The sequence below is a fragment of the Balearica regulorum genome, chromosome 5, assembly GCF_011004875.1.
Source record: "Balearica regulorum gibbericeps isolate bBalReg1 chromosome 5, bBalReg1.pri, whole genome shotgun sequence".
Lineage (NCBI taxonomy): Eukaryota > Metazoa > Chordata > Aves > Gruiformes > Gruidae > Balearica > Balearica regulorum.
In genome coordinates this window covers 68,323,863-68,351,837 of record NC_046188.1, presented here as the reverse complement: position 1 = coordinate 68,351,837, position 27,975 = coordinate 68,323,863, and the positions used below count along the sequence as shown (strand labels likewise).

Genomic DNA, 27,975 nt, shown 5'->3' with positions numbered 1-27,975 from the left:
AGTAACGTGGCTGCTGTCTAGCAAGCTGCCTGGTGAATTCCTTGTTTGAATTTTACATGCTAATTAGGGGTAATGTTGAAGGGAAGTATTGCTTGCTTATAACGTAGAGAAACCCCCTGATCTACACACAAATGTTGCTTTATGAACCTGAACCAAGCCAGGCTGCAGAATGTGAAGTTAAAGAGGCGGCATTCCTGTAGCTCTGCTGTTCCCGTCACAGTGCTGCTTGCCAGGGAGAATCATGGGTTGCACTTCAGAAGCTGTACGGAGGAGGCTGGGGGCCAGATTCTGATACCTTATCCATGCTGAGAAGAGGTTTTTTCTTTTCAGGAGTAGTCCCTGGAATAAAGGTCTCCTTACTAATGGTTAAAATAGTAATTTTCCGATGGATAATTGCGTCTGTTGGCGATGAGGTGGCAGTGCACCAAACTACCTCTGTCTCTGATCTCCCTGATCTTTGCAGGTATTATGGCATGCAGAGGTCTTAGGACATACCTGAGAAGACACACTGTTTTTTTTCAACTGTGGTCTAAAGAGAGAAGTGAGATTGAGTTGAACTAGTATTACTGATTCATAGTAATGCATTTTGCTCCCAAGAACCCATCAAAGTTTGACGTAACACAACTGAGAAATGCCTAAAGCAAAGCATTTCCCTACTGTTAATATTGTAATGAGAAAATAATTACATGATTATCACTAGTAAGTATGGTGATATTATATGTGGGTTAATCATTTAAAGGAAAAAAAATTATTATACTGCTCATACCATGCTTATGACTGCCTACTGAGGATTTTAAAACACAAGTATGTGCGTATTAGTGTATAACTGCTAGGTGCTATACAAACGTGGAATGGAATTTCTGCTATAAAGTAGATACACTTGAAATGAAAAGAAAACATAATTACTGTATTTAGCCTTTATGTTTGAGAGAAATTTTTAAAGAAACAAGAAACAATTTCCCAAGAAAAAAAAAGAACCTGAAAGGCATTAAAAAAAAACCAAACAGCTGGGGGAAAACCTGGATTCAGGGCATAAATATGATAAATGGTAGGTTCGGTTGTTTGTTTTAAACTTTTTCTGGTAATCTAAAAAAGTTATTCTGATAGTAATTTTTTTAAAGTCTTGCTTGTACTTTACTATCTAGTAGACTTTATAACCTAAACTAAATCAGTCTGTCTCTCTTTAGACCAACTGTTACTTGCTTAGGACCAAAAGATAAATTGGAGATTACGTCACTGCGTTTGAAACCGTTTGTTTAAATCTGGGTCCGTCCGCAAGGAAGCATAAGCCTTTCCAGTTCTTCTTTTTTTTAGTCTTTTTTGGTGTTGTAGTGGTACCTGGGTACTTACAGTTCTTGGTACTTTTTCCCTGGTTATCCCACGTACGTTTCATTGTAGCTCTTGTTTTCATTGTTCAGGTAAGTAGCGAGTCAGGAGCAATTAAAAGGAAATAATATATTCAATGTATTTCTCAGAGCCTGCTCCTATAGCATCCTCCACACATCCATATAGCTTCCAGAGCTTTGGGAATGGTGTGTTTAATGTTCACTGCTGGTTTTAACTCCACAACGTGAAAAGCCACAGCTCTTCTAGCAGTGGCCTGAGCCGTCCATGATCGCAATGTTCTTAGTAAATGGGGAACCAGGGGACTGGCAGTGCTGCTTACAAATAGATTAAGATATCATTTCTCAACGTTGTTTCAGAAATTTATTGTGTGTAGTAGTTGCAGAATAGAAGTAATGAATAGTTACTCTGCTTTGTGAAATGAAAATATATTTGTATGATGTTTGTCAGTAATGTAATGTATATATTTTCCCACTTAATAAGCGATGACAATATATTAATTGTAACTATTTTACAATCCTTTAGGTGGCTATAATAGCAGGAAATTTTGAGCTCGCTGAATATATCAAGAATCACAGGGAAGCTGATATTGGTAAGCAAAATATTTACAGACACTGCAAATAAGTTATACGTGTTTAAACCAAGATTTTGCAAAGATGTTGACTCTGATTCTGTGTGAGAGATGACTACAGGGCTGATGACAGTATTGTTTCAGGGAGATGGTAGAAGTAACTTTTCTTTAAAAAATGAAGGTGGGGAAAAAGCTGAAATGTTTTCAAAATATGCTCTGAAAATGAGAATTTGATAAGTAATGCAAGAGTGGTAGATGCTTTATAAGTATAAATTAGACAGTTTGTAACAGATTAAATACACATCCACATACGTGGAAGAGCCAAATTGGCTCTTGCAGGCTGTTTTGGCATCCGCCTAAATCAATTCTCAAGTAGGAATAATTGGTCATGAGAAGAAGATAAAGAAAGATGCTTCTTTGCAGTTAAATGAATAGGCTGAACCTGTCTATCCATATCCATAAAACCATTTCCTCTCCCTGAGTTTGGTGTGTGGCACTGGATGAAGGCTAGTGACAGGCATTAAGGGCCCTTGACAAAAAACCTTAAGGCTTTTTAAAGATCTTTTTACGTAGAGTTTTGCCATTAAAATAAAACCTAGCTTGATAAAAGTGATTTCTAATACAATTTAATTAAAATGAATTAAAATGCTTTAATTCAAGTTAATTAAAGTTCTACAGGAACATCCTGAAGTCGAATGAAAAAAGGCATTCCTTTTGAAGCCGCAGGGTCTGTATAGTCACCTGCACTGATTTAACTCAGTGATGCAAATTTATGACTTGATAGTAGTTAATTTATGTGGAAAACCAGGCCAGCTCACATGAAACTTAGGCCTGCGAAAGAATTGCTCTGGATTAAGGCCTCCTTTCCATTTCCCTTCCTGGTTGCACATGATCTGCAGGGATATAGTTAAAAATTCTGTGTGGTGATGTGAATTCTCGTAGCACTACGATACTTTCAACTTTTTGCAGTATGCATTGAGAAAACTGAGGATACATTGTATAAAAGTTTTGCATAAAAGTCATAGCTTCTGCATAAAAGTTTGTAATGAGTTTGGAAGGTTTTTACCTGAGATGATGGGATAGTTCCTTTCCATGTAAGAAGTCTTCATCCTTCTGTATTTATAAACAATCCAATGTAAAAAAATTAACTAAAAATTAACCAGTTATTCCTAACTGGGTGAGCATCTTATTGGTGTTTGTATTTATATATGGCTAATGGCCTTATAACTTTGTGGAGATGTTAAAATGAAAAGAAATGGTTGTTTAGATTCAAATGTTCCCTTTATTTCTGCCATGTTAATTCTTGATATTTTGGCTTGCGTGCATAGAGTCAGTGCAGAACAAGTACTGCATGTAGACAATACACAATATTACGTTTCATGTTTCTCTAAATGGATTTTGTTCTTTTAAAAATAGTTGTGTACAATAAAAGGAAAAAAACCTAGTAAAGGAATGACTTAATTGTGCATACACTTACAGTATCAGTAACTCTAAAGTAAAAGTAACAGATTATCCTTACAAACAGGAGTCTCTAAACTGGTTTGTGTGAAACCACGTTGATGTTAATGTCATCATTTTTTGGACTGGCCAGTTCTGTACTGCTTTTCCTTTCCCCTGACGAGTGCAGCTTCCAAGTTATGGCAATATGTGGGAGCAATTGGAATGTTGTTATGAAGTAGATGGATGAGAGTCAGTTCAGGAAACAAGTGATAGCCACGTGGCTGAGCCTTTAGGCAGAACTTATTATTGCTGACTGTAAAAACTTTCTGTAGGATTTGATGATTTCTAGAAAAATGCTTACAAAATATATTCTGTGGGATGATTCTCCGAATTTTCCTGATGCCTTTACTTTTCCACTGGAAAACAGAAATATTGATACTTCCATGATTCACTTGCATTTTTTGCAAGATATGATGAATTGCACATAACTATTTAAATGAGTAGATTTGTCTTAAAGAATAAGCATTAGGTTATGTTGTTTCCTGCCGCTAATTTAATTTAGCCTGACATTTGCCCCTTAAGATTTATTACTTAACAAAAAAAAAAAAAAGTCATCAAAATGTCTATTTCTGGAATGTCTCCCAGTTTAAAAAAAATAAATCAAAGAAAAATATCCTGAGCAGAAAACCTGAGAGCTGGTATCATGATGAATGTACAGAATAATGTCAGCATTTAAATTTCAACAAGTTGGCTTTTCTTCATGTTACTTGTCTGGTTATTGGCTATATTCATGTAGTTTTGGATGTATTCCAAGATATATCAATTGAGAAATGTGCCACGACAAGTGGCAACGTATATCATTTGAGTAATGTGCCATGAGGAGTGGCGTTCCTCAAAGGTCGGTATTGGGACAGGCGCTGTTTAACATCTTTGTCAGCGACATGGACAGTGGGATCAAGTGCACCCTCAGCAAGTTTGCCGGTGACACCAAGCTGTGTGGTGTGGTCAACGTGCTGGAGGGAGGCGATGCTGTCCAGAAGGACCTTGAGAGGTGGGCCTGTGTGAGCCACATGAAGTTCAACAAGGCCAAGTGCAAGGTCCTGCACATGGGTTGGTGCAATCCCAAGCACAACTACAGGCTGGGTGGAGCATGGATTGAGAGCAGACCTGAAAAGGAGGACTTGAGAGTGTTGGTGGATGAGAAGTTCAATGTGAGCCAGCAATGTGCACTTGCAGCCCAGAAAGCCAACCATGTCCTGGGCTGTGTCAAAAGCAGTGTGACCAGCAGGCTGTGCAAGGTGATTCTACTCCACTCTCATGAGACCCCACCTGGAGTACTGCATCCAGCTCTGGGGTCCGCAGTACAAGACAGACATGGGAGCTGTTGGAGTGAGTCCAGAGGAGGCCACGAAGATGATCAGAGGGCTGGAGCACCTTTCCTATGAAGATAAGCTGAGAGAGTTGGGTTGTTCAGCCTGGAGGGGCGAAGGCTCTGGGGAGACCTTATAGCACCTTCCAGGACCTAAAGGGGCCTCCAAGAAGGTTAGAGAGGGACTCTTTACAAGGGCGTAGAGTGATGGGACAAGGGGTAATGGCCTTAAGTTGAAGGAGGGGAGATTTAAATTAGATATTAGGAAGAAGCTTTTTAGGATGAGGGTGGTGAGGCACTGGCACAGGTTCTCCAGAGGAGTTGTGGCTGCCCCTGGATCCCTGGAAGTGTCCAAGGCCAGGCTGGATGGGGCTTTGGGCAATGTGGTCTAGTGGAGGGTGTCCCTGCCCATGGCAGAGGGGTTGGAATCTTTGAGGTCTCTTCTAACCGAAACCGTTCTATGATTCTTGGAGCCCAGAGGCAAGAGAGTGGGAAGGAACAGTAAAGAGCTTGAGAAGTATCCTCATGAAGATAGGAAGGACAGATCACGCTATGAAGTCTCTTGAGAAACCTTTCATCTCTCATCCCTCAGAAAGTTTATTTTTGGTTAGATACTGAGTTTTGATGTTGCACCACTTCATTAAACCTTGTTGCTATTATTTTAGGCTCACTTGATAATTTTAATTACTTTATATTTTGTAATTATTTCAGACTCATTTAATAATTAATAAGTTACAACTGTGGGAAGTTCTTTGGAATATGTGCAGCTTTGGGTGGGTCTTTTTTTTTCTATGGGGGTTTAAGCTGGTAGATGATGAGCTGTTCAATAATTTATTTAATATTCATGAGTATTCACAATAGCATTCATTGAAAGGAGGGGTTGGTGATGCATTGGAAAAAACTCCATGTTGTTCTTGGAAGATTTCTGACCTAATCTTTTAACTTTTAGCGTTCTTCATGCACAGTATCTTTAGCTATAGATATTTTTAAATGCAAGCCTAATATACGGCTGTGTAATATATGTGACAATACTACTTTTTTCAGAAAGAATCTACCTACTTTCCTGGGTATGTCATCTTAAGGATGGGAAAATTTTAATTGGTGGTAGTGATTGGAGGCTGGACCTAACTTGGTAGTTTCAAGAGCAGTTTTTTATCTGTTGACACAAACAATTTTTTACATTTTTCAAACTGAAGTATCTGAAATATGAAAAATAATATTTGCTTGAAATCTCTAATCTTCCATAGTGAGGAACTACACTATCCGTGTCCATCTGTTTTGACATGTGCTAATTAACATTATTCTTAGATAATTTTGTTGTCCCAAAGTATTGCAGTAGGAAGTCACTTGTACTTTCATTGCAGAAGGTATTATGTGGGTGTCTTCCAGTTTGTCAGTAGTCACAAAGCTGTTTCAAGTAATGTTGCCAAAACTGCAATTATAAGGATCTAACAGCAGTAATGTAATGCTTATGAGTCACGGTCCTGTGCCATGCGTTGCGATGAATGAGCTGCTTTGTTCAGTGGCAGAGATCACAGCTCAACCTTTCTGCAGAAGGAGGGTATCACTGCCTGTGGAGTAAAGGGATGAATCTACGGCATGCCGACAGCAAAAGTACTACGTCTCGATTCACTGGTCCACAAGAGCTCCCCGTAAATAAATATATATGCTTAAGTGCTGGGTATATCACTTATTATCTATTCCACCTTTGCCTGCCAATAATATTTCATTGGCATTTAGAGTAGAATACCATTTTAAGCTGTATACAAAGTCTGGGATTGTTCAATTTAGAAGAATCTGAATTGCATGTCTTAAAGGGATGGTTGGGTTTTTTTCCTTGGTTTGGGTTTTTTTGTTGGTGGTGGTTTTTTGTGTGGTTGGTTTGTTTTTGGGGTTTTTTTTGTTGGTTTTTTTTTGCCTGGATCTGTGCCAGATTGTAATTCTAAGATTATGCCTATTGTTGAAGATGATGGAGAAGCAGCTCAGGTGGAAAATGATCAGGGTATCCTCTAGCAGTAGAAAATTCTAATTTACAGCAGAGCTACTAAATCTTTGTTCTACAGATCAAATCCCACAGAGATTGTTCTTTTTTCTTTTTATTTAATTTTAAAGCACTTATATTAGACAAATGTGTTGAAATGCTGAAATAAACTTCTTTGCAGTAATCATAAGTCTTCACACTGTTCTGTAAAAAGAAGAGAACGTAAAAATATCTAATTTGGAGCCAAAAAATGCCAAAAATAATGGCCCATGTTACTGGATTAATGTGACATCTGACTGAGAGGAATGTTTGTCTGAGGTGTGTAGTGTCCGGGTACCTCACTCAGATCTTGCCAGATAAAGGCATCTGCTTAGGGCCAATGTGAGCGCACATGTTTAGTCAGAGAGATGAAGTCTGTCTGTTTCCCTTGTATAGAAGCAAAATGGATTAATGTTTATATCCAAGACAGAAGATGTAGGTGCCATTGGCAGCCCGATTAATCTGAGGAGTGCCTACCAAGTCATTTGAAAAAAAGAAAGAGGAGATTTTGCCAGTAAGGTTTCTCAGCTATGTAAAATTGTGCTATGGAGGCCATTCAGCTGGCTAACCTGAGTGTGTCTCCAGATAGATAATGTCATTTAGGGTTTCAGAAACATCAGGAGGCATCAAGGCTGGTAGATGTACTCTGAGAACAGCTCCGAGCAGCAGCGCTTTGGTTGAAGAGCGTGTACCGCAATGGTCTTACCAATGGTCCTACCTCCGTGTTGTTTCTTCAGTCCGGAGAAAGCCTGATTTCTCTCACATCCTCATTCCGGGTGGGTGCTGCTTTCTGTCTCTTGGATAATTTCACAGAGGAAGCTCATGATGAAATGAGGGGCGATCCATAGAAGGGGAAGACCTGGAATCCAAACCCGCTGGCTGTTCTCATGACGCTCATCTAGAATGTGTACACGCTCAGGCAAGGTTGCACTTAGAGCAGTTCTGTTCCTTGTTGGCTGAAGCCCTTGTGTCTCCCAGCAAACTGGAGTTTTGTAGAACCTGCTTCTGCTTAGCCACCATACCAGCATAAAAATCCGTTAGTTATTCCTTCCTATTACAAAATCTGACCGTTTCCTCTGAAAGTTCAAAACTCTGTGGGTTCTTTCACACGTGCTCTCCCTTCTTCTATCAACAAGTTGGTTCCTCCTGACCTTGTTCCTTTTCCCACCATCAATTTCCAATTAATCTTTCCATCTCAGGTAACACATAGAGGTGTCTGGATGACCAGTTTGTTGAAACAGTGGCATGAAAAGCACAGGTAACTAATTTTTTTGACTTGGTGCTGCCATTTTCAGAAACAAACTGTGGAAAAAAAGTCTTGCAAATGATTCCTGTGGCATAGTACAATAAAAGACACCTTGCTGTCATTAACAGAGAAAGTTCACGTTAGTCTTATTTCAGACAGGGATGATGCAGTTGTACAAGAATAAATCATACATAAAAGATAAAGGATTCAGAGGAGACGAAAAAAGGATATCAGTAAAGGATTAAGAACAAGATCCAGATTTCATTGTATTTATTTCTTTTATGAGGTTCTCAACATTAGGGAATCCCTTTTGTTTTCTCGACAGATGTTTGAAAGGTGAATGAAAATTGCTGTATCATTTGAAAAGTAATCCTATTTGAAACAAATTAAAATAATATTTTTCATAAAGCAAGAAAACCTATTACCATAAGGTACTTAGAAACTTGTTTGACAAGCAGTATGAAATACTTAGTATAGCTTCTCAGATTATTTCAATATCATGCCCCCAAATTAGTTTTTTGAGGAATAACAACAACATTAAAGCAGCTTATTTTAATTATCACTTATTTTGAAAGTCTTTGGAACCCCAAAGTGTCTTGCAGTTCAGTGACTATTGTTCCGTCTTCTTTTCTGCTTTGAGGAAGACATTACATATACTTGTGATGTACAGCACAGCAGTAACACGTTGTTAAAAAATAATAATAATGCCCCTTTTTAAACATTTTTTTAACTAGCTTTAGCACATTTCTAATTTATTTAACTTTATGCATTTATTTATTGCAAACTAAGAGAAAGTAATGGATTAAAAGATGTGATGAATAGAAAAGTTAATCCCCGACTGTTTTCATCCAGCCTGCAGCTGTGTGTGAGTAAATGAGCACAGCAGATTTAGGAAGCATTTGCTATACAGAATTTACTATGGCTTCTATAGGATGGAGGTACAGAAACCAATCATATATGTAAGAATATTGAAGCTTTCATTAGATACAGATATGCAGATATTAAGTATGTTGCAAGCTGATAATCCTTTGACTTGGATAACCTATTTTTAAATCTCTCTTTTGCCTTGGTTCTTTGTGATGAGATGAATTTTCAGATGGACTAAATGACATGGGTTGTTCTTCTTCAAGTGAACAAGGTTTGTTTTATATCGTGCATCTTGTCCTTCAGCAGCTCTGAAGCTAGAAGCAATAGGATTCTTTTATTTTTGTTTGCTTTTGAAAAATGAAACACATTGAGCTGGTGTGCGAGTTTTTGGTAGTTGATTAGCAGACTAACTAATACTTGGATACTGTTGCTAGGCTTCAAGTCAGAGTTCCTGTATTCCTCTATAATTATGCAGAGATATGTGTATGTGACGGTTTGTCTGTGCTTTCACGTGGATTTTTTTTTTTCTTTTAAATATTGGAAGTCTGCTAATATGGTAGGCTTATCCTTTAAAATATACATATTCCACACTGGGCAATTGCTTTTAAATAAAACATTTTTCAAGTGTGAGTAAAAGTATTTATTTTTATTAGAATTGTGACTGTAAACATCTTAAGAAACATGCATTTTGTTGTAGAATCAGCAGAACGGGTCTTTCAAAAGACAAGGATATTAGTTGGTTTGTGGTAAAATTGCTTTTCTAACCCATTTTCTTTAATTAGATCGGAGTGATTGAGGTCAGCATTCTTGGTTTTTCAGCTGCAAGTGTTTTTAATGCTAGCCAGCCCGATGAATATTCTGTTTGTTTACTTATTTACTTTGATTTGGGGCACCATTTAGTAATTTTGATTTTCATAAATCAAATGCCTGCAGAATACTTCTCAAGTTAGGAGAAATCATATTTACAAAGATAAAAGGAGAAACAAGAAAAGGCACTAAATCAAAGGACTTAAAAATCTACAAAACTGTCAGCAGCATGCAATGACTTGTTCTATTTTTGTTGCCTGTTACTTAATAGAAGCAAAAGGGACACAAGCATGTATTATAGCCCTGTGTATTTGTCATTTGAATGTGAATAACATTAACCTGTTTCATATGCTAGCGGGCATTGTGATGTGGAAAAAGGATGATATTAGTGTAATCAGGATGGCAAAGACACGGAGATCTTCATTGCCCATGTTTTAAATTCATATTGTTTAGTAGATTGTCGTAATCCTATGTTCCCTTTTGCAGTTTCTTTCAAGTACCTCTGCTAAATTAATAATTATTTCTCATGTCCATAGGAAAAAAAAAAACCCTTACATTAATGACTTTTAAGCTGGGTTATAACCAAAGAAATATTGATTGGTATGAAATAAATTTGTTGCTATTATTTATCTGTGTTTCTCCGAAGGGTTGCAAGGAGTGGAATGTCACATGCTCAGTCTTGCTATGTGGTAGCAAACAAATTGGAAAACTGGGAATTGTGATCCGTTAAGGTAATTCCATACTGAAATGTAGGACAGAGCTCGAAAGACTTACAGTAGTTTTCTTTTTCCCTTTGATCACAAGTAATTTTTTTTCTGCGTGTGTATTAGTACAAAATTGTGCAGTAACTCGTTTTATTTCAAAGTTCAAACTTTATTTTCAGAAGTTGATTATTCTTGTTGGCCTTTGAAATTCAGTGTGTTCTGTGCGCGTAATGTGGAACTGCACAAAGAGCAGCGCAGATTACGCGGTGCGTGGTCGTTGCCTGCGATTTCTTAGGCTTAGTCTAAATTTTGAGCAGGAAAGTAAGGAGAGAACTGATGACATACGTAACTGCTGATATAAGTGCAGTAGATTTCAGAACCATGTGGCATGGTTTTGTAAACCGGTCTGTAGTGAGTCCTTGCCACCTGCCAGGTAGGCAACGATTGCCACAGCTACTCCTGTTAGAGTTTATTTTACAGGCTGAACAAGAAAAACATTGTAATTAAGCTGAAACTAAACTACCAGAGGAATCCGAGGCCATCTTCAGTACCCTTGAGCTAGTTTTGGTCTTTGGGCAAGAACTCTGTGGTCTGAGCAGTGGGTGCAGGTCACGCAGGGCTCGCTGGCTTCTCCACGTCTTCTTCCTAGAGACGTTTGAGAAGTTTGGGAGGGTGGCAGAGGAAGAGGGAAAAAGAAGGGAGAGAACTGGTAGGTATTTGGGTCTTGCCCCAATCTTCATGCTCAAACCCAAATGGTTGGAAGTTTTTTCAGGGTCCCCAGCTCCTGCTTCCCCCAAATCTGCCTTCTAGCTCGCTCCTGGTCTGCCAGCTCCTCACTAGGAGAAAAGATTCTCACCTTCTCTGCTCTTTCTAGGCAGCAACCATCATATCCAGCAGTTGGGAACTGATTTTTTTTTTTTTTTTTTTGTAGTGTTCCTATCATCAGTGTGTTGTTTCATCAAGGAGTAGGGTCAAGTTACCTTTCCTGAGTCCTTAAAGGATGCATGCAATAAGGCATGGCCCTTTCACTGGTATTGGCTTTTTTTTGGTCTTTTTTTTTTTTTAAAAAAAAAAAAAAAAGTAAAATCAGAGGCCATGTACAGAACTAGTGCAAGTCACTGAGTTAAAAAAAGAAATAAAGCCATAAAGCATAATCAGTAGGACAAATTATTTGAGTATACCAGGGATAGTTGCTCTGACTGGGGAAAAAAATGGAATGTATTTTTGTATATCAAACCAATCAAATGATTAATTTCTTGCTTTACAAAAAATAGAGTGGCTTGTGCTATCCTCAAAAATTCTGGTGAAATACATGAAAGGATAATGGCATTGAGCTAAATAGGCAGATCAAGAGTCACGTTATGAGCAGACAGCAATGCAAGTACACTAGAGTTCTCAAACGCTGAAGTTTTGAACTAGTATTTCAGCCAAGCTGGAACTTGCAATAATGATTTTTTTTGTTACTCCCTGTGAGTGAAATTCACAGTGTTGTTCAGCCTGGTGGCCAGATCCTTCCAACCCCTCTAGCTCCCCTTCCAGTTGCTGGAAATGGTCAGCAGATGCCCCATCCCTTGGGAGTCCGCTCGCCGATCCAGTCTTCCAGATAAGGTGCCTGATCCTGCACCAGGGTGTCTTCGGGGGACAAGGGCAGGTACTAGAATACATGAAGGAGTTGAATTATGCTGAGGAGATGTAAAAAGAAAGTAGTACTGTTGAGCTTATATGAGATCTGAAATTTGTTCAGTGATCTCTGATTCAGTTTTATAGGTCATAAAACTGGAAGAGGTTTATGTGATCATGCTGTCTGACCTTCTCCATAGTGCAGATTACAGAATTTATACTAACTAATTCCTGCTTCAAATGGATTATAACTAGAAAAAACATTTTGTCTTGTTAAAGACCTGCAATAACGTAAATGGGATTTGGAAAATTGTATTCTAGTCTTGCGAGCGGATGTTTTTGGATCCATTTGTTGATTGTTCTAGAGTTGATTACCCCTTCATTAAACAGATGTATCTTGTTTCTAGTATCAGCTTGTCTGGTTGTAGCAAGTGGACCCCAAGCTCAGCCTTCTCAACTCTACTGCGTCTGTGCCCACATTTCTCTTGTAAAGCCACTCCTTAGCGACAAGGAGCTGATCTCAACTAGTAGAGAGGAAAAACTCTGAGGAGGAGATGGAAAACTTGAATACAGGTCTAAATTGAATATAAACAACTACCATGGACTTTGAGTTTTATTTCTATTGTTATTTGATCAGTACTATCTCAAGCACCTTTCTGCTAGCTTTTCTCAGGGTCCACTGCAATCTATATCCCTAGATTTTTCTATAATTGTGCTTTTTTAAAGAGGGTATGTCCTTTGGAAGTATGTGATCATGCATTCCAATCATGATATATATAGGTCTCTATATAACAAAACAGGAGGGTTTGGATGGCAATAGCAATATTAGGATTTTAGAGGACCCAGACCTATGATAAGGCAGGGAGCCTTCAATGCAGGGGGAAGATATGAGGCAGCCCAACAAGGGGTAGTACAGAAGAAAAAAAATGTTTGAAGTGTCTCACAGAGAATTCTAGTATTCCTGAAAAGTTAATGTATTTTCTTTAAATCATTTTTCAACATGAGCCTCAAGAGCTCTCTAAGATTGTGTCAAACGCTATGTGGGATTTCAAACAGTGAAGCCAGGTCAAAAATAGAGGTGGGACAAATGGAGAAATAGATGTGTGCAGAATCCCATGGCTTTCTGTTTCTCCCATTTACAATGGTGAGAACACAGGAAAAAGAGATGAAAGAACATGAAATAAATGCTAGAGTTTTAAAAAAAGAAAAAAAAGAAAAAGCAAAAAATAGAGAATGATAAGAATAGTCACGAATGCTTCCTGTGTTTTCCAAAGTAAATAGAGATGCACTAAAAAAAAGAGAGAGAAGAAAAAAAAAAAGAAACTCTCGATGTAATATGGGTCCTTATGTTGACCACTTCATCACAAGCCTTTCTATGCATCTAATAATTCAATAATTTCCTTTATATAGTTAGGCTACCAGTAGACTACAAAGTTAAGACTAATGGCACAAAGGTCGATTTGTAGCTTCTGAGTATGTGGACTTTTATGTGCCAGTGTGTATCTTAATGGTTGTGTTCTTGAAAATAATTAGGTTCAACAGAACTCCCTTTTGGGGAAAAGAACATCTTCCATGGACTAATTGGATTTGGATGAGGATAGCCTTCCAGATACAGAACCAACTTGATTATATTGTCAATCACATAAAACAAGTAGGTGAATGAATAAAAAACTTTGTGTGAATATAAAACTAAATACTTGTATGAACTTAGTGATTGAAAGGGTAATATTTTTCTTTTGGATTCGTTCAAATAACCTTTTTAAGTTGTGCTTTTCAGTAATAGCTAATATCCTCCATTTTGAGCAGATTTATTACACTTCAGTGACTCCCTTACTTGGAACTCCTCTTTCTATTATGCTAAGTTTATATTTACATCATTTTTAACAGCTAAACATACCGGTTTTCTTCCAAACTAGATTATTTATCAAAATTAAGTTGATGTTATGTTTTCCCTTCAATATACAATGGTTTGGCAATTTACCTTAAGAACTGAGGCTTCACTGAAAAAAATTGTTTTAATAACTTAGGAATAATCTGATTTTCATAACAAGGTATTAATGTCAGAATTTTCGTGGAAATTGATCTGGTAATTTTCAGTGTCTTTAAAAAGAAATAGTATCCTCGTAGAAGACCATTTGTTGTCAAATTACAGATGAGGCTTGATAAAGGGATAGGCTTTGAAGCATACTGCTTTGTAATGAGTGTAATATTTCACACTGTATTTCACACTGTTCCCATTATTTCACGCTGTTGCTGTTACTCCATTTATATCTCAGTCCCCTGTGCTGTGTCTGAGTTGACAGTCTTTCCCTTGGAGTTCAGGGTAAGCTGTATCTTTTTGCGGTCAAGGTTTTGTCACACTGTGGAAGATATCTTCAGAGTAAACACCTTCCGAGTTATTTAAACCAGATGTCCTTAGGATCTTGGACAGAGTTCCCAGGAAGTCCAAGGCCAATGAAACCACTTGAATCTTTTCTGTCATTCCCTATTTTTAATGAGCTAGTGTTTGGAGATATTTTTTCCCCCCTTTTGTTTCATTGCCAGATGTCCACTTCATTGACAAAAAATGTTTTAGACTATTTTTCTGTATTTTGCAGCTCTAAGGGCAGCTGAATCAGAAGGATGCCTTGTTTACCATGGTTTCCATGGTTTTCTCAAGTGGCAAGTGGCGATCCTAAAGGATGTGTACTTTGTTTGTTGCAGTAACTGGTTTTTAAGGATATCAGAGAAATAGTTACTTTGGGGTTATCTGGCTTTGTATGTTTTCAGGAATAGTTGAAAATGTAAATTATTTCTAGACAGTAATATTAGACATAATTTATAGATGGCACATGTTGTTAAGGGTTGACAATTTTAATTTCTTTGGAGTTTATTTACTAGCCTGTCTAAACCTATTTTTGTATTTGGGTGTGACTATAGATACAAATGCTAGTAAATAAACTGGTTATGGAATGAGCTGATTGATTTGCGCCTCTTTCTCTGGAGCATCTCTCTCTGCTCATTCCCTGCTACATGGATGGACATCTTCCATCTGGACAGTTGCAAGTACCAGACTGGGCCGTGCACTCCAGTCTCCCCAGGGCAGTGTAGTTTACACTACTGGTGTGCCACAAGATTGTTTTCTCAGAGAATCTCTATTCTGTTTTGACTTTTTTTTTTTCCGTAGCCTTTCTATATATCTTGATAATTTCATATGCGGGTTTTGAAGTCAAAAGACTATTTTCTGCTCCGTTTTCTATGTAATGTTGCTGAAATAATTGTTCAGAATTTTTCATAACAGACAGAATTATGATATCATCTTGATTCAGAAGAGGTTGCAGAGTAAATATTATCCAGCAGAGTGGCCATAATTCGGTGAAATCCATGCTGAATGAAAACAACAAAAGATTTATTGAATTGAAGAGGCAGGAAGATTTACAGCGTTAAGATGATATTATTTGTATGTGTGTGGGAGTATCTCTGGTTTTCTGTTAATTATATATTTCTACTAACTCCAGTAGAATAGGACTTCAGTACCGTAGTAAAGATACCATCTTGAAAATATCATCCTAGCTGTTTGCTTTTCAGAAATAAGGAAACTATGAAAATAAAATGCCCAAATGTTATTCCTCCTGAAGTATTCTCTTATGAAAAAAAAATTGCAGAACATTACTTGATAAATTTCCATTCTCTATATATAATCTTTTGTATTATAGCATTTCCTGCTTGGGAAACTGCCTCTTACATCTCTTTGGAACATCTGAGATAGCAAAATTTAGCATAAATTCTGCAATGTGTTTTCGGTTTTAAATGTGCCTTATCAAATCTATAATTTAACACAAATCATTTATTTATCCTGAAGTAATTATTTGTTGCTCCTGAAAAAAGCCTTCCAAGTACAGACTGTCAGCTTGCTGCTTTGTCCTTTGAGTCTCTCTTTTTTTTTTTTTTTTTTTTTTTTTCCTGAACTAGCATCCAGTCACTAGTATTTCTAGCGTTTCTGGGATTGCAGGCACCACCGTACGTGTGTATCTTGACCTCAGGGATTTTAGCAGACTAAAATTAATGTTTGCATGTGCATTATTTGTCCTCTTCCTTCATTTCCCACCTATGTGAGTGGTCCTGTAGAGATGAGAGTCCCCGTGGCCCCCACCCCACAGAGAGGTGCTGTATCTCGTGCTTTACAGCCTGATCCCAGCTCACCGTCTTTGCCTTCAAAAGGAAACCCAGTCCCTCCTGCTTGTCCGCGTAGCACTTGGCCAGATGTCTGGGGTCGCAACTTGGAAGAAATCAAAAGAGGCCATGAGTCCATGGAAATTTTTGTGTCAGTTCAAATTTATCCTTACCCTTCTTTTGAGGGCTAAGCTTTTTATTTTGGGTCAAAACATGGCTTATCTTGCCGGCTTCATTAACACTCTTGAGAATGCCAGGTGCTAAAGAGCTCTATTTTTGCTGTGCAGATCAAGTGTGTCTCGTTTCTTGTGGCCTATTTTTACATATTTCTTCATTCTAGGACTAGGAAAAGCTGTGAAGGGAACAAAGAGATTGCGAATAGCCAGAGAAAACTGCTATGATATTATTATAGGAAAATAAAGGGGAGGCTATATCTGTGAGGTTCCATTTCTGAGAGGGCATGGAATTAAAATTAAAGGCAGGAAACGATGCATATAAAAACAAAATAAAAAGTGGAGTAGTACATTTTGTTAGCTATATTTCATCAATCAATTGACTATTTCCAGATAATTCTGCAAAAAATGCCTTTAGGTTTTTGAATAAAAGATTCTGAAGTACCAGTGACTCAGAAATTTTCACCCTTATTCATGGGTATTCCAGGGTATTCTTATTTAGCACTCAGTATTAAGCAGTTATCTGCAGAAAGTGAGGAAATCCTGAGGAACCTGATGGCTCTTTCTCCCCAGAGGAGGAGGCATACGACCTGCTGGGGGTCTGTGCTTAAACCCAGTGGTCCCACCTTAAAAATGGACAACTGACTGGGCTGTAGGGATCTTGGAGCGGGGAAGGGAGATGCTCTCTTCCTTTGTGTGGAAGCCACCAGCCAACACAGGGACTCTGACACTGACCTGGCTGCAGAGGGCAAGGACTGGGATCTTGCTCTGCGATAGTTGATGTACAGTTGATATTCATGGGATGAAACTCAGAAAAATAGCAGAGAATCACTTATGATGACTTGCAGTGTAGCTGGAAGGCAAGAAAAAGCTCCTAACTCTACAGCAACCAAACCATTTCAGTTGTCCCCATAGATCCTTTGGACTTTCAGACACTCTTCTTGCCCCCTAAACTCTCTCTGGTTGATCTATTTGCAATGCTGTGGTTGAGTCCCAGGAACTGAGTGCCTAAGAATGCTGCTCTCTAGGCATCTTAGTGTTGTGTTTGCTTTTTTCTACAGCGCTGTGACTCCAGGTATATCTGTGTCTTTTGAAGTGAATCCCAGAAGTTTTCTGCATGTGCTCAGAGCCAGCAACTGGAAAACCACTTAAACCAAAAGGCATAGAGCTAAGCTTAGTGATGAACCGTGTTTAACACAACGCTTAGCTTAATTTAAAACAAAGCCTCCAAGCAAGCAGGTTGTGAGCGTATCTTGCGTGAGTCTGGCTTGAGGAATGGTTAGAATGAGCTCCTTTGTCTGCCTCAGCAATACACAGTCAGTTTGTGATCTGCTGTAACATCCAGAGCCTTTTCTTTAGCACCACTTCCAAGGACTCATATTCCATATTGGATTTCTCTATTGCTAATTCCACCCAAAATAAGGATTTTATAGGTGGTTTTTTTTCAGGTGATTGCATCTTGCCTGTTTCAGGTCGCTTTTCCATTTAATCACGATTTCTTCCCGGCTTCTTTCCTTCGTGGTCACCTTTCCTCATTTTTTTCTTTTGCTTTTGTCAGTGCCAGCTTTTCCGTTCTGTGTTGTACCCCTGTGCTCTCCCAGTTCTTTTCCTTGGTTATTCAACTTCTGTTCCCTCATGAGATACAACCCTTTCCTGTGTCTGAGGAAGTTGCTAAGATTTCTGCATGTTGACTTCTCCTTTCCCTCAGCAATTTTCTATGAAGCTGTAAGATTATTGGGATAAGGAAAAGACTTTGCCCCCTTGTCCGAAACGAGAGCAAGGCTGAATTTCAGCCCTGTGCAGGGTAATCTGCATTTTCAGCTTTTCAGAGCCTGACTGATGGAAAGCTAAACCTCTCTCTGTTTATCATGCCGCTGTGCAGCGGTTGCATTGAACAGCAGTAAATTCTGAAAATGATATATGAGATACTTGAGCTCCAAGTATAGTGAGTACTGTGGTATCTTCATGCTGCTGTATTGCAACTGCTGGCAGATCTGGCACTGGGCTGCTAGTAATGCATTAATAGCGTAACCTGCCTCCAAGAAAAAATTACATTAGGACGAATAAGAAATTACAGGCACTTGTAAAATACGTTGTTGGTCTTAGATTTGATCCATGAACTTTCATCCTTTACAAGTTCCGCGACATTTAGTTTGGAGTTTAGGAATTAAAAATAGCTAAAAGTGATCCCAAGAGTCTGCTGCCATTCCTCCTTTCTATTCTGTACTTAGGATATTTTTTTTCTTTTGAGCCATAAACATAACAATGTTTATTCAGACATCTTCGTAAGCAACAGATGCACGTTCTTACTTGTGAAGTTAACCAAGAGAGACAAGAAATGTAAGAACTAATATGACATTGTTTATTTCAACTAAATGAGAGCAAACTTAGCTCAATTCCTAAAATAGAAGTGTTTCGGATATTTTCCCTCCTTGTGGGAAATAATGCAATAATCATTTTGGGTTTGGTTTTTTCATTGCTAGCTTGGTTGTGCATACTGGGAGAACATACATTTTCTTATGAAGGTTGGATGGAGAAGGGTTTCCCTTTCATCATTCTTGCTGACAAAAGCTAAAGCTTGGAGCCAGTCTTTCTCCAAAGCTGGTGGAGGTTTCTCTCCACATGCCTGCGCTGAAGGATTTTTCTTATTTTATTTTTTTTAAATAAGAGAACATTTAGGTGAGTCAAAATCCCTGTGGCTTAACCGTCCTTCACATCCTTCTGTGGAGTACAGGTTATTATCGTAGAAAGTACATTCAAAAGTTATTTACTGTCAGAAATTTTATGCAATGAAGCATAATTTTTAGACTGTCCAGAGAATTGGGGTGAGTAGTACTCACTAAGAACTTTTTGATCATATGGTGGCATTAATTATACGACATTCCCAAACAGAATTTGGGATTATTTTTTCATTAATTTCCTTTAATTTTCTTATTTCTTAAAAAACCTCCCCAATTTATTATCCAATTTATTATTTATGATATTTATTAATTTGGAATTATCCAAAAGATAGTTTAGGATTTTCCCCTTTTTGAAGGGTCTGCCTCCTCTTTGCGGCAAAGAATTGGAAGTTAAATGAATGGAACGCCTGTTATGAAGTCCAGGGTGTTGAGAGTGGTTGAGCAAACAGGGTCCCTGTGCAGGGTGATGCTCTGGTTGCCGTGGTGATGGCGTTTCGCTTTGTTTTGAACACTGTGGCACAGCATCCTGTGGGCTGGCGATGACCACGGCACCTGCTGCAGGTACCCAGGAATTACTGTGCCCTGCGAACTTTCCTCTTTGCAAAACAGTGTTTCTGTTATCCGTTTGTGGCTACATCTAAATAATCAGATGCAGTTTATTCTGTGCCATCTGATGAGGGAAATAGTTCAATTGGTGGGGGAAGTTTTTCTGGTGTCTAAACTCTGTTATGTAAGTGACAAATCGTGTTCTGCATTAAAGAAGTGTAAATCTGGATAAAATCCACCTAAATTATTACAGATTTAGGCTAGTGCCTTATCTTTGGGTGTGTTCGGGTTTTCTCTTGGAAAAGAAAAAAGACAAAATCTATTAAGTTTGTTTCTGGCAGCTGGTGCAATCTGAAAACTATCTATGCAGATTAAAAAAAATTCTACTTCTTTTCTGATTTGCATCTTCTAAGTGAAAAAATGGAGTAAGTTGGGAGTAAAGAGTTGTTTAAAACCAAAGATTTCCCATTTAGTTATATTTAGTATTTGGTAACAGCATGTTCTTGACATATGAAGATAAAACTGTAACGTGCTTCTGATATCCAAATGTTTGTACTGATCCAGCACTATATGCAAATTAAAATCTAAAATTATTTGATTAATACTGGGTTCACGTACAATAGCAGTTATGCCGGTTTCCGAAACAGTAAGTTACAATGACATCAGCTTTGCATCTAGCTTTTATAGATTACACCAGCATATGGCTTCAACACTTTGTTACCATCCCTAACACAACAGGCTCTAATTTTAGAATGTCCTTTACTGGTTACAGCTAAATTGGTTTTTATCCTATACTTTACTTTTCTCAAAAAAAAAAAAAAAAAAAAGTTTTTTTGTTTGTGGTGTTTTAATAATTGTGCTCCAGTCCATTAAGCTTTGTGGAAACTAGAAAGAAATAGGGAAACAATGAGTCATTAAAATACATGTTGTAGAGGATTGAATTCTCTATTCTGGTTGAATGGCTTCCAGGCAATAAGGAAAAGTCAGCCAAGTATCATATCATGTTAAAGAAGTCTCAGAATTTTGGCAAGTTTTTCTGTTTTTTCTTGACAAATACTGCTAAGATTTGACTTTGGGAATACCCAAGTCATCTCTGCTACATGAGAGGTGCCTGTAAGGGATTGGGTAAGCAGGGCATGATGATAACGGGTGATGCTGGTGTAGTATCGAGTCATTTGGCCGCCAGGGAACATCAGTGGTAAAATAAAATCTTTTTCTTTACTCATATGTGAGTTGTTCTCACCCAAGAACAGCATTTTACCAAGTTGTGGCAGTGAGCAGAGTTATTTAAAGAGGCGAGATGTTCAGGTCCAGAATTCATTTCATGGGATGTCAGACTAGTACACAGATAGACTCATTAGGGATCATTATCAAATAAATATAGCGGTCTATGGCCTAACTTCCTTATACAGAACTGTAGATGTCAAATTACAAGAAACGTATTTGTCATGACACTTCACCTATATGCTCTGACCATTTTTGTTTCATGATCGAGCCATTGCATTTCTATTAACCTCATAAAAGCTACAGGGTGTCCTTTTCAAATAGCTTTCATATTTCTGTGTTAACGTTTTATAGGTTGCTTACTTCTGAGGTGGCAAGATGTGAATAGGCGTGTTTAAAACAAGAAGACCCAGATCAGTATTTAAACTTCTTTTATCGTTAGATAAAGAATATTTTTCTGCAAAGCCAAACATCTTTAATTGCATAAAACTGAACACACATACACACACACACAGAGTCAAGATTTACACATGTATAAAATAAAGCTATTAGGGTCTACCTTTTTTTTTTTTGTTCTCCTGTAGACATGTAGAAAAATCAGTGCAATTAGCTCTGACCCCAAAGAAGCTTGAAATCAGAATCAGATCTCTATTTCTAATGATACTTAATATTTTCTCTTTTAACACACACAGATTTGGGATAAAGTTAGTAGAGTTTCTATGTGAAGAGAGATGCCAGTTCTGAGGTATTGGGCAAAATATTTGGGTACATATTTCATTTCCTTTTTCTAGAATTCTACTGCTTTGTATCTTGGATCAGCAATAGAAGCATAGGAGATCTCAATTACTCAACCAAAATGAATAACTGGTTTAAATAAGGATCTTGAGTATGTGTGTATGATGTGCTAGTGATAGAAAATATTGTGAAGGATTTTTTTTAAATTTCAGTTGATCTTAAATTTAGCAGTTATTTTTGGCAAAGAAATGCCTCCAAATAGTCTGTGGAAAATTTAATACAGCTTTATAGTGAAAGCATCATGTTTGAAGTACCTAGGATCCTGAGAATCAGAGGTTAATGTTCTTTGAGGATGTGCCTGTACTTGGTCTTCCGAGGGAAAAGTGGAAATCTTCAAGAAGGCACCATGAAAGTAGAGTTTTGGTCTGGATTGTGTGAACATTAAAAATGTCTTGGTAATTTCCATAAAGTGAGAGCCTAACCCTGGTCTCATTGACTTGGGGTCCTGTTTTCCTTGGCTAAGAGGTATGTTGTCACTACACAATCACTACAATACGGTGTAGTTGTCACACTCTGGATGTTACTCCGGCAGATCTAAAAGAGCCAATTTACCTGAAAATCCGTGAAGGGAAATACAAATGAACTAGAGGAAAATGAGCTGCTAGTATAGAATTTTATGTCATTAGTGTTCCCAACCTTGTGTAAAAATTATGTGAGTCTCCTAAAACACTAGACAAATTCTTACTGAAACAATATTTCATCTTGAATTTTAGGTGGAGGTGGTTATTAGTCTGATTTTCTTTGTCAACAGCATATTTTTCTCATTGTACCTGGAATATCTTTTATGATTTTTTTTATCTTAGACTTTCTGATCGTCAAATAGATATCTGAAAGGACTGCAAAAATGTATGACCCTAATGGAATTTTTTTGCCACCTAGAGTGAGGCATATTTGATTTTTTTTTTTAATTCATTATTTTACACGTTCTCGTTTTATGGTTACGACAAGAATGTTTTCTGTTGTAATTTGTCATTCTGTAATTTCATGAGACCAAGTCGAGTGTTGCCAACAGAATTTTTGGGTTCAAACAATTGTTGAAATACATAACTAGTTAACTAAATCTAGCTGTTTTGTTGGGGGTTTTATTTGCTCCTTGAAAATGTCTTGTCTGAAAAATAAATATCACTTTCCATTGAACTGAAAACTGCTACTGTGTACAGTCTGTAGGGAAAAACTGTGCTGCCTAAATACAAACGGTATAATGATTGTCCTTAAACCCGGAAGGGTTAAAGCTATTAAATTCTGATAAAGAACATTAATGCATGGAGTTTACAACAGCCTGAATATACATCGATGATAATAAATTCAGATGCATGGAAATACTTCATAATATATGTTTTATGTGGATTTCATGGAAAATTTGTCCAGGGTAATTTGTATAAACTTGCAAAAATTATGCAAGCCTCTGCTGTTCACGTTAGCTTGTAAGTAGCCGTGTATAACTTCTTAATGGTTAACTAGGCTTTTAGTTTCTCACTGTGATTTAAAAATTAATTTATCATTTCTGATCTTAATGTTTACTGTTTTATAGTACAAAAGATAATAAAATAATTGCTGTAAATCGTAGTCTAAGGTAATTCCCATTGAATCTTACTATTGAAAATGAAAATGGTGACAGCGATAGCGTCTTCCCTCATTGGAAAAATTTTTTACATAACTTTAAATTTGTTTTTATGCTTTACTATTGTGTGTCTGAAGTTTCATGGTTAGATAAAGAATGAATATGATTGTAATCAGTGCTACAGTAAACACAGGCCTTTAATAATTAAAAAAAACCCCCAAAGTCGTCAGGTTTTCTCAGGTATGTGCCAAAGAACCCATTTTTATTGAGAGGGAGCGAGAATCTACTGGAATACAAATAGAGCAAGTTCCTTTGCAAAGCAGGGGCACAGGTCAGTGCTTTTGCCATGGCTACAGAAACAGGCCGATTTGTGGACTCAGTTGCACCAAACACCTGCAGCCGCCGGGACCGGGGCTGTAAAGATTCGTGCGGCTCCTGCAGGAGCGAGTCTCCAGGCTTGGGGTGTGGAGGAGTCTCAGGAGTTCAGAGCAGGTTGTGAATGATCCTCGTTCTTAACTGCTTTCCCTTGATTTGCATTTGATTCTGAGCTGCTTAACCACTGGTAGATTATTTCAATTTTCCTGGTGAATAATGCATGAGGGTATATAAGTGGATGTTCCTTGGCTGAGTGGGCTGCAGATGAAAAGTGTCAGCTCCTTTGCAACATTAATGTGCATTTTTTTTCTCAGGTTAAAACTGTAGAGAACCTAGATATGCTTTTTTTGGATAACTCCTACAAATGCCAAAATATTGGCAATGTTTGCTTTTTCTCTTCTTTTCCGTTTTGAATACCTGTTATTACAATGAAAAAGTCAGTTGCCAATTTTCCATCGCAAGCTTATTTTCCTTGGGACTCCCATTCAAGATTTCAATGTTACATTGTTGAACCTGCTGCTTAAGCTTCCTGAAAACTATCAGGAGCAGGGTGGGGTTTTTTTTTGTTTTTCTCCCACTAAGGTTAACTTGTTTTACTGACTCATTCCTTCTTGCACCTCCTTCTCACTCCTTAGTATGTGCTTAAGGGATAACTGGAGTATCCTTTTCTGCCCGAGCAACCCTGAGGCACAGATATGTGCAAGCCTGGTGTATAATATGTGCAATATTCCGTATAGGTAGATCTAAATTCATTGAATGCTGTAATAATTGAAGCAACACTTAAACTCACCCGTGATCCACTTAGTAGGAAAACCTCTTCAAATTTTTCCCTTATTAATTTACTAAGGGACATTTGAGTATCTTAATGTAGATGTGTTTCAGTCCCAAGGGTGGGATCCAAAGGTGGATCTCTTCTTCTTTTTCTGCTTATTGGAAAATAGCCTTTTATCATCCAGAATGGTAGAAAATAAAAGCACAACCGTTGTTATTGTTTGCTTGAGGTTAGGCTTATAATTATGGGGCATCTATTCAAGATCACAGTTTGATCCCTAAGATATCAAAATTCTGAAACTTAAGTCACAGGCTGTTCTAAACAAAATATTTAATTGGAATAGTCAAATGTGAAATGTGAAAACTCCCAGGGATGTATTTGACATATCAAATACTTTGGAAAATGGCGTTTGATATGAGAGTCCTCTGGCAGTGTGGTTAGAAAACTTCCTAAAATATGGAATCATGCAACTGAACAAAACAGTCTTATAAAATAAAACTCTTCCAAACTCCCCTAATGTAACAATATCCCTTGAATTTACAGACCTCCAGACATGAACTGTAGATAAGTATATTGTAAAATAATACTTTTAAACTGAACTCAGGCTGACATTTCATAAGATAAAAGATTGAAAGCGTGTGAAATTGTAGAGATAAACAAGGCACAGAGTGGTGCAAATGTTTAAAAAGCAGATCGAGATTAATAGCTATGATAACAGAATTCCATAAACATTCCAAACCAGTCCTATGAATATTTTGTGGACTTTTTATAGTATTTGATGTAGAGATGGTGAAAATTGCAGAGAAAATATTTGGCAGAAATGCACATTCTTAGAAGGGTCAGTTTTTTGCTAGTGTCAGGTTGTACAATATGAATTCTCAAAATATAACTAAATAAAAATGGAGAAGAAAAAGAGAAAAAATATTTTGGAGAAGGTGTGATTTAATTTTGAAATAATTACAAAACATTCTGTGCAAGCTATTTCCCAGAAAGATAAGTGATCTTTTTGTGATGGTGATTCTGCGACTCCAGTGCTACCGGGGCAGGGAGGGGGGTGGTGTTGGTGTCTCGTCCGCCGCTGCAGAAAGTGGTCCCTGACTTTCCCATGTGTAATTCCAAACACTGCGGGTAAAGCAGTCTTTCTCCTTGTTCTGTGTATAGCTAAGATATTCCAGTCTTCCAAACCTTGTGTCACCTTCCTCTGCCATCCTTAATCACGTTTAACGTTTTTCGTTACCTTCCATTAGCTCATTTTCATATCCTCGTTTAACGTGCAAAGTGGCAGGGACAGCAGAGTAGGAGAAACTAAGAGAAACTGGAGTTTGCTTCCTCATCTCTAAATGTTTATTTTGCTCACTTTTCCATTTTCAAATCATGCCATCGGAAGAGCTTCGCTTACATAAACTTCTGCTTTCAAATTTTCCCCTTAAAATCAAATTCTGACACCTAACTTTTTGATGTTGCCTTCATTCCTTGCCCTTCTTAAAGGATCCTGCTTCCCATATCCAAGTAGAAGTCCCTGGAATCTGTTGCTGGCAGGTAAGGGTAAAACCATGGTAATTTTCCTGTTTGGGGCAATAGTAGAAAGGTCTCATTTTGGTGCTCTTACTGAAGGAAAATCAGCAAAACCCAGAAGTATTTTAGGAGCATAGCTTTCCCATAAGGAAAGGCTTCACAGACCCATATTCTGTTGTCTTGAGCTAGTTGGCAGTAAATAAAGAAGGTCTCTCTTAACGATTTTGGCCTCCAAATGGCCCTGAACTCCACACGTGAGCCTCAGAACAGCAAAAAGATGGATGGAATAGCGAAAGTGGGTTTAGTGTAAGATGCTATTCATTGTGACTAATAGAATAATCTCATCTTTATATGTTTTATACTATGTACGTATGAAATCGTACATCTAAAGCAGTGATTAAACGCTGCATTATCCCAGTCGGTATGTCAAACAGAATGCTAGGGGGCTGTATTTTCTTGAGATGTTTGAGTAACACTCTCTTATTTTAAGAGTGGTGTTACGGTAAGGAGTACTGGCTATTTATATTGTCAAGGAAAACCAATGCAGTTCTGCACCTCATCTCACGGTCTTCTTGCAGATGACATTTCAGCAAGGAATCTGTGTACAGGTAGCCTACTCTGCGTGGTCCTACCTACCTCTTTCCTGGGAAAGCCAGTAAACGGGCAGCAGAAACAGGACAGGTTTGGTTAGAAAACTTCTGCGTAAAAAATAAATATTTTATGGTATGGACCAAATTAGCAATTTAAAAATGTAAGCTGTCACAACAATAGATTGAAAGAGAGATTAATATGCATTCAGGTTGGTTTTGTTTGGGTTTTTTTTAAACTATATAACTACAGATTAAGATGTTCATTGCAATAAATGGGGTAGTCCCCCATGAACAGTTCTCAGCGTACCTGTCTTCTGTCCACTATAAAGTGTCATCCATTTAATTTTGATGCATTGTGGGTTTTGTGAAAACCTTAAACCACATTGATTTTAGCATTTTTCCTGTGTAATAAATAGGATACTAATTATGTATAAATATTTCTATGAATACAGATGGGTTTGATTTTTTACAGGTTCTTTTAAGAGAATGGTTATTACTTAATGTATACTGATACGTTGCTTTGAGTTAGGATGTTGGTATTTTAATGCAGTTTATAATTCAGTTGTTAACAGGAAGACTCCAAATTTCATCAAACAATGTAGGCTGGAAGTTTTTTAAGTATTAAAAAAAAAAAAAGCTGCTTAATTTTCATTTAACACCAACACAATTTGGACATAGAGGTCCTTTTGAACATCCTAACTTTGAAATTTAATTGACGCAATGCCCTTGATGCCCTGAGATTTGCAAGGTGTCTGCATGAGCCGTGCAGAATTCCAGGGACTCTGCAAAGTAGGACAATGGTTGTAGAATATACGAGCAGCTCAAATTTACCATATTTATTAATGTAAAATATTTATCAGAACAGTTTAGACAAGGAAAGCTTACATAAGGAGTTCTTGTAGTATGCCTACAGCAAACCCACTTGTATGTACATACATCTAGGTATATGCATATCCGCTTTTGATGGTGCAGTGAGTGACAGAAGCCATTTTAGAGTAATTAAGTTTTCAAAACTTAAAATACTTCAAATACTTTAACAAAAGAGTAACTAGAATATCGGAAGTTTTCAATGCAGTTTCATTAGGTTTTGTTTTTCTTGGTTTAAAGTTATAATGTAGTGGCTTTGGAGAATTTTTCAGTGTCCTTAATGTTATCAGAATGATGCATAAATAAATAAAGGAAATGTTAAACATAGTTTATTTTAGGTGTATTTGCCTGTACTCTCCGTCACTTTAACTGTACTTTATGTGGATCTGAGTTTCAGAAATGAATGTGACTAATAGCTTGATGCTGGATCAAAGGAAGTATTATCAGAACTTAAATACACGTTGGAGCAACAAAAGCCATGTTCACAGTTTGCTAAAAACCAAATAAACTTCTTTTAAAATCAGTAGGAATGAATTAAGCAATATTTTTTTCATCATGAGTGTAAGACAATTCAGATCACTTATTTTCTTAAATTTTGGAGGAATAAATCATATGGGATAGCCTTTGTATTATAGTAGAATTTGCCTCTGTTGTGGAGAAAGTTTGAAGATAAGTCAGTTGTACTCCTGGTGAGAGACATTCAGTTAGAATAAATTTCATTACTATTAGTTGTCAC

The 27,975-nt window shown here is 37.5% G+C and overlaps 1 protein-coding gene across 3 annotated transcripts in view; it reads left to right on the top strand.

Annotated features, from left to right (window-relative positions):
• Positions 1-27,975, top strand: part of SHANK2 (SH3 and multiple ankyrin repeat domains 2) — a 320,878-nt gene that overhangs the window by 48,101 nt on the left and 244,802 nt on the right. For all 3 annotated transcript variants that reach the window (XM_075755401.1, XM_075755400.1, XM_075755404.1), the window contains one exon: positions 1,870-1,936. In XM_075755401.1, the coding sequence (XP_075611516.1) occupies positions 1,870-1,936 (67 nt within the window). The remainder of the gene's footprint in view (positions 1-1,869; positions 1,937-27,975) is intronic.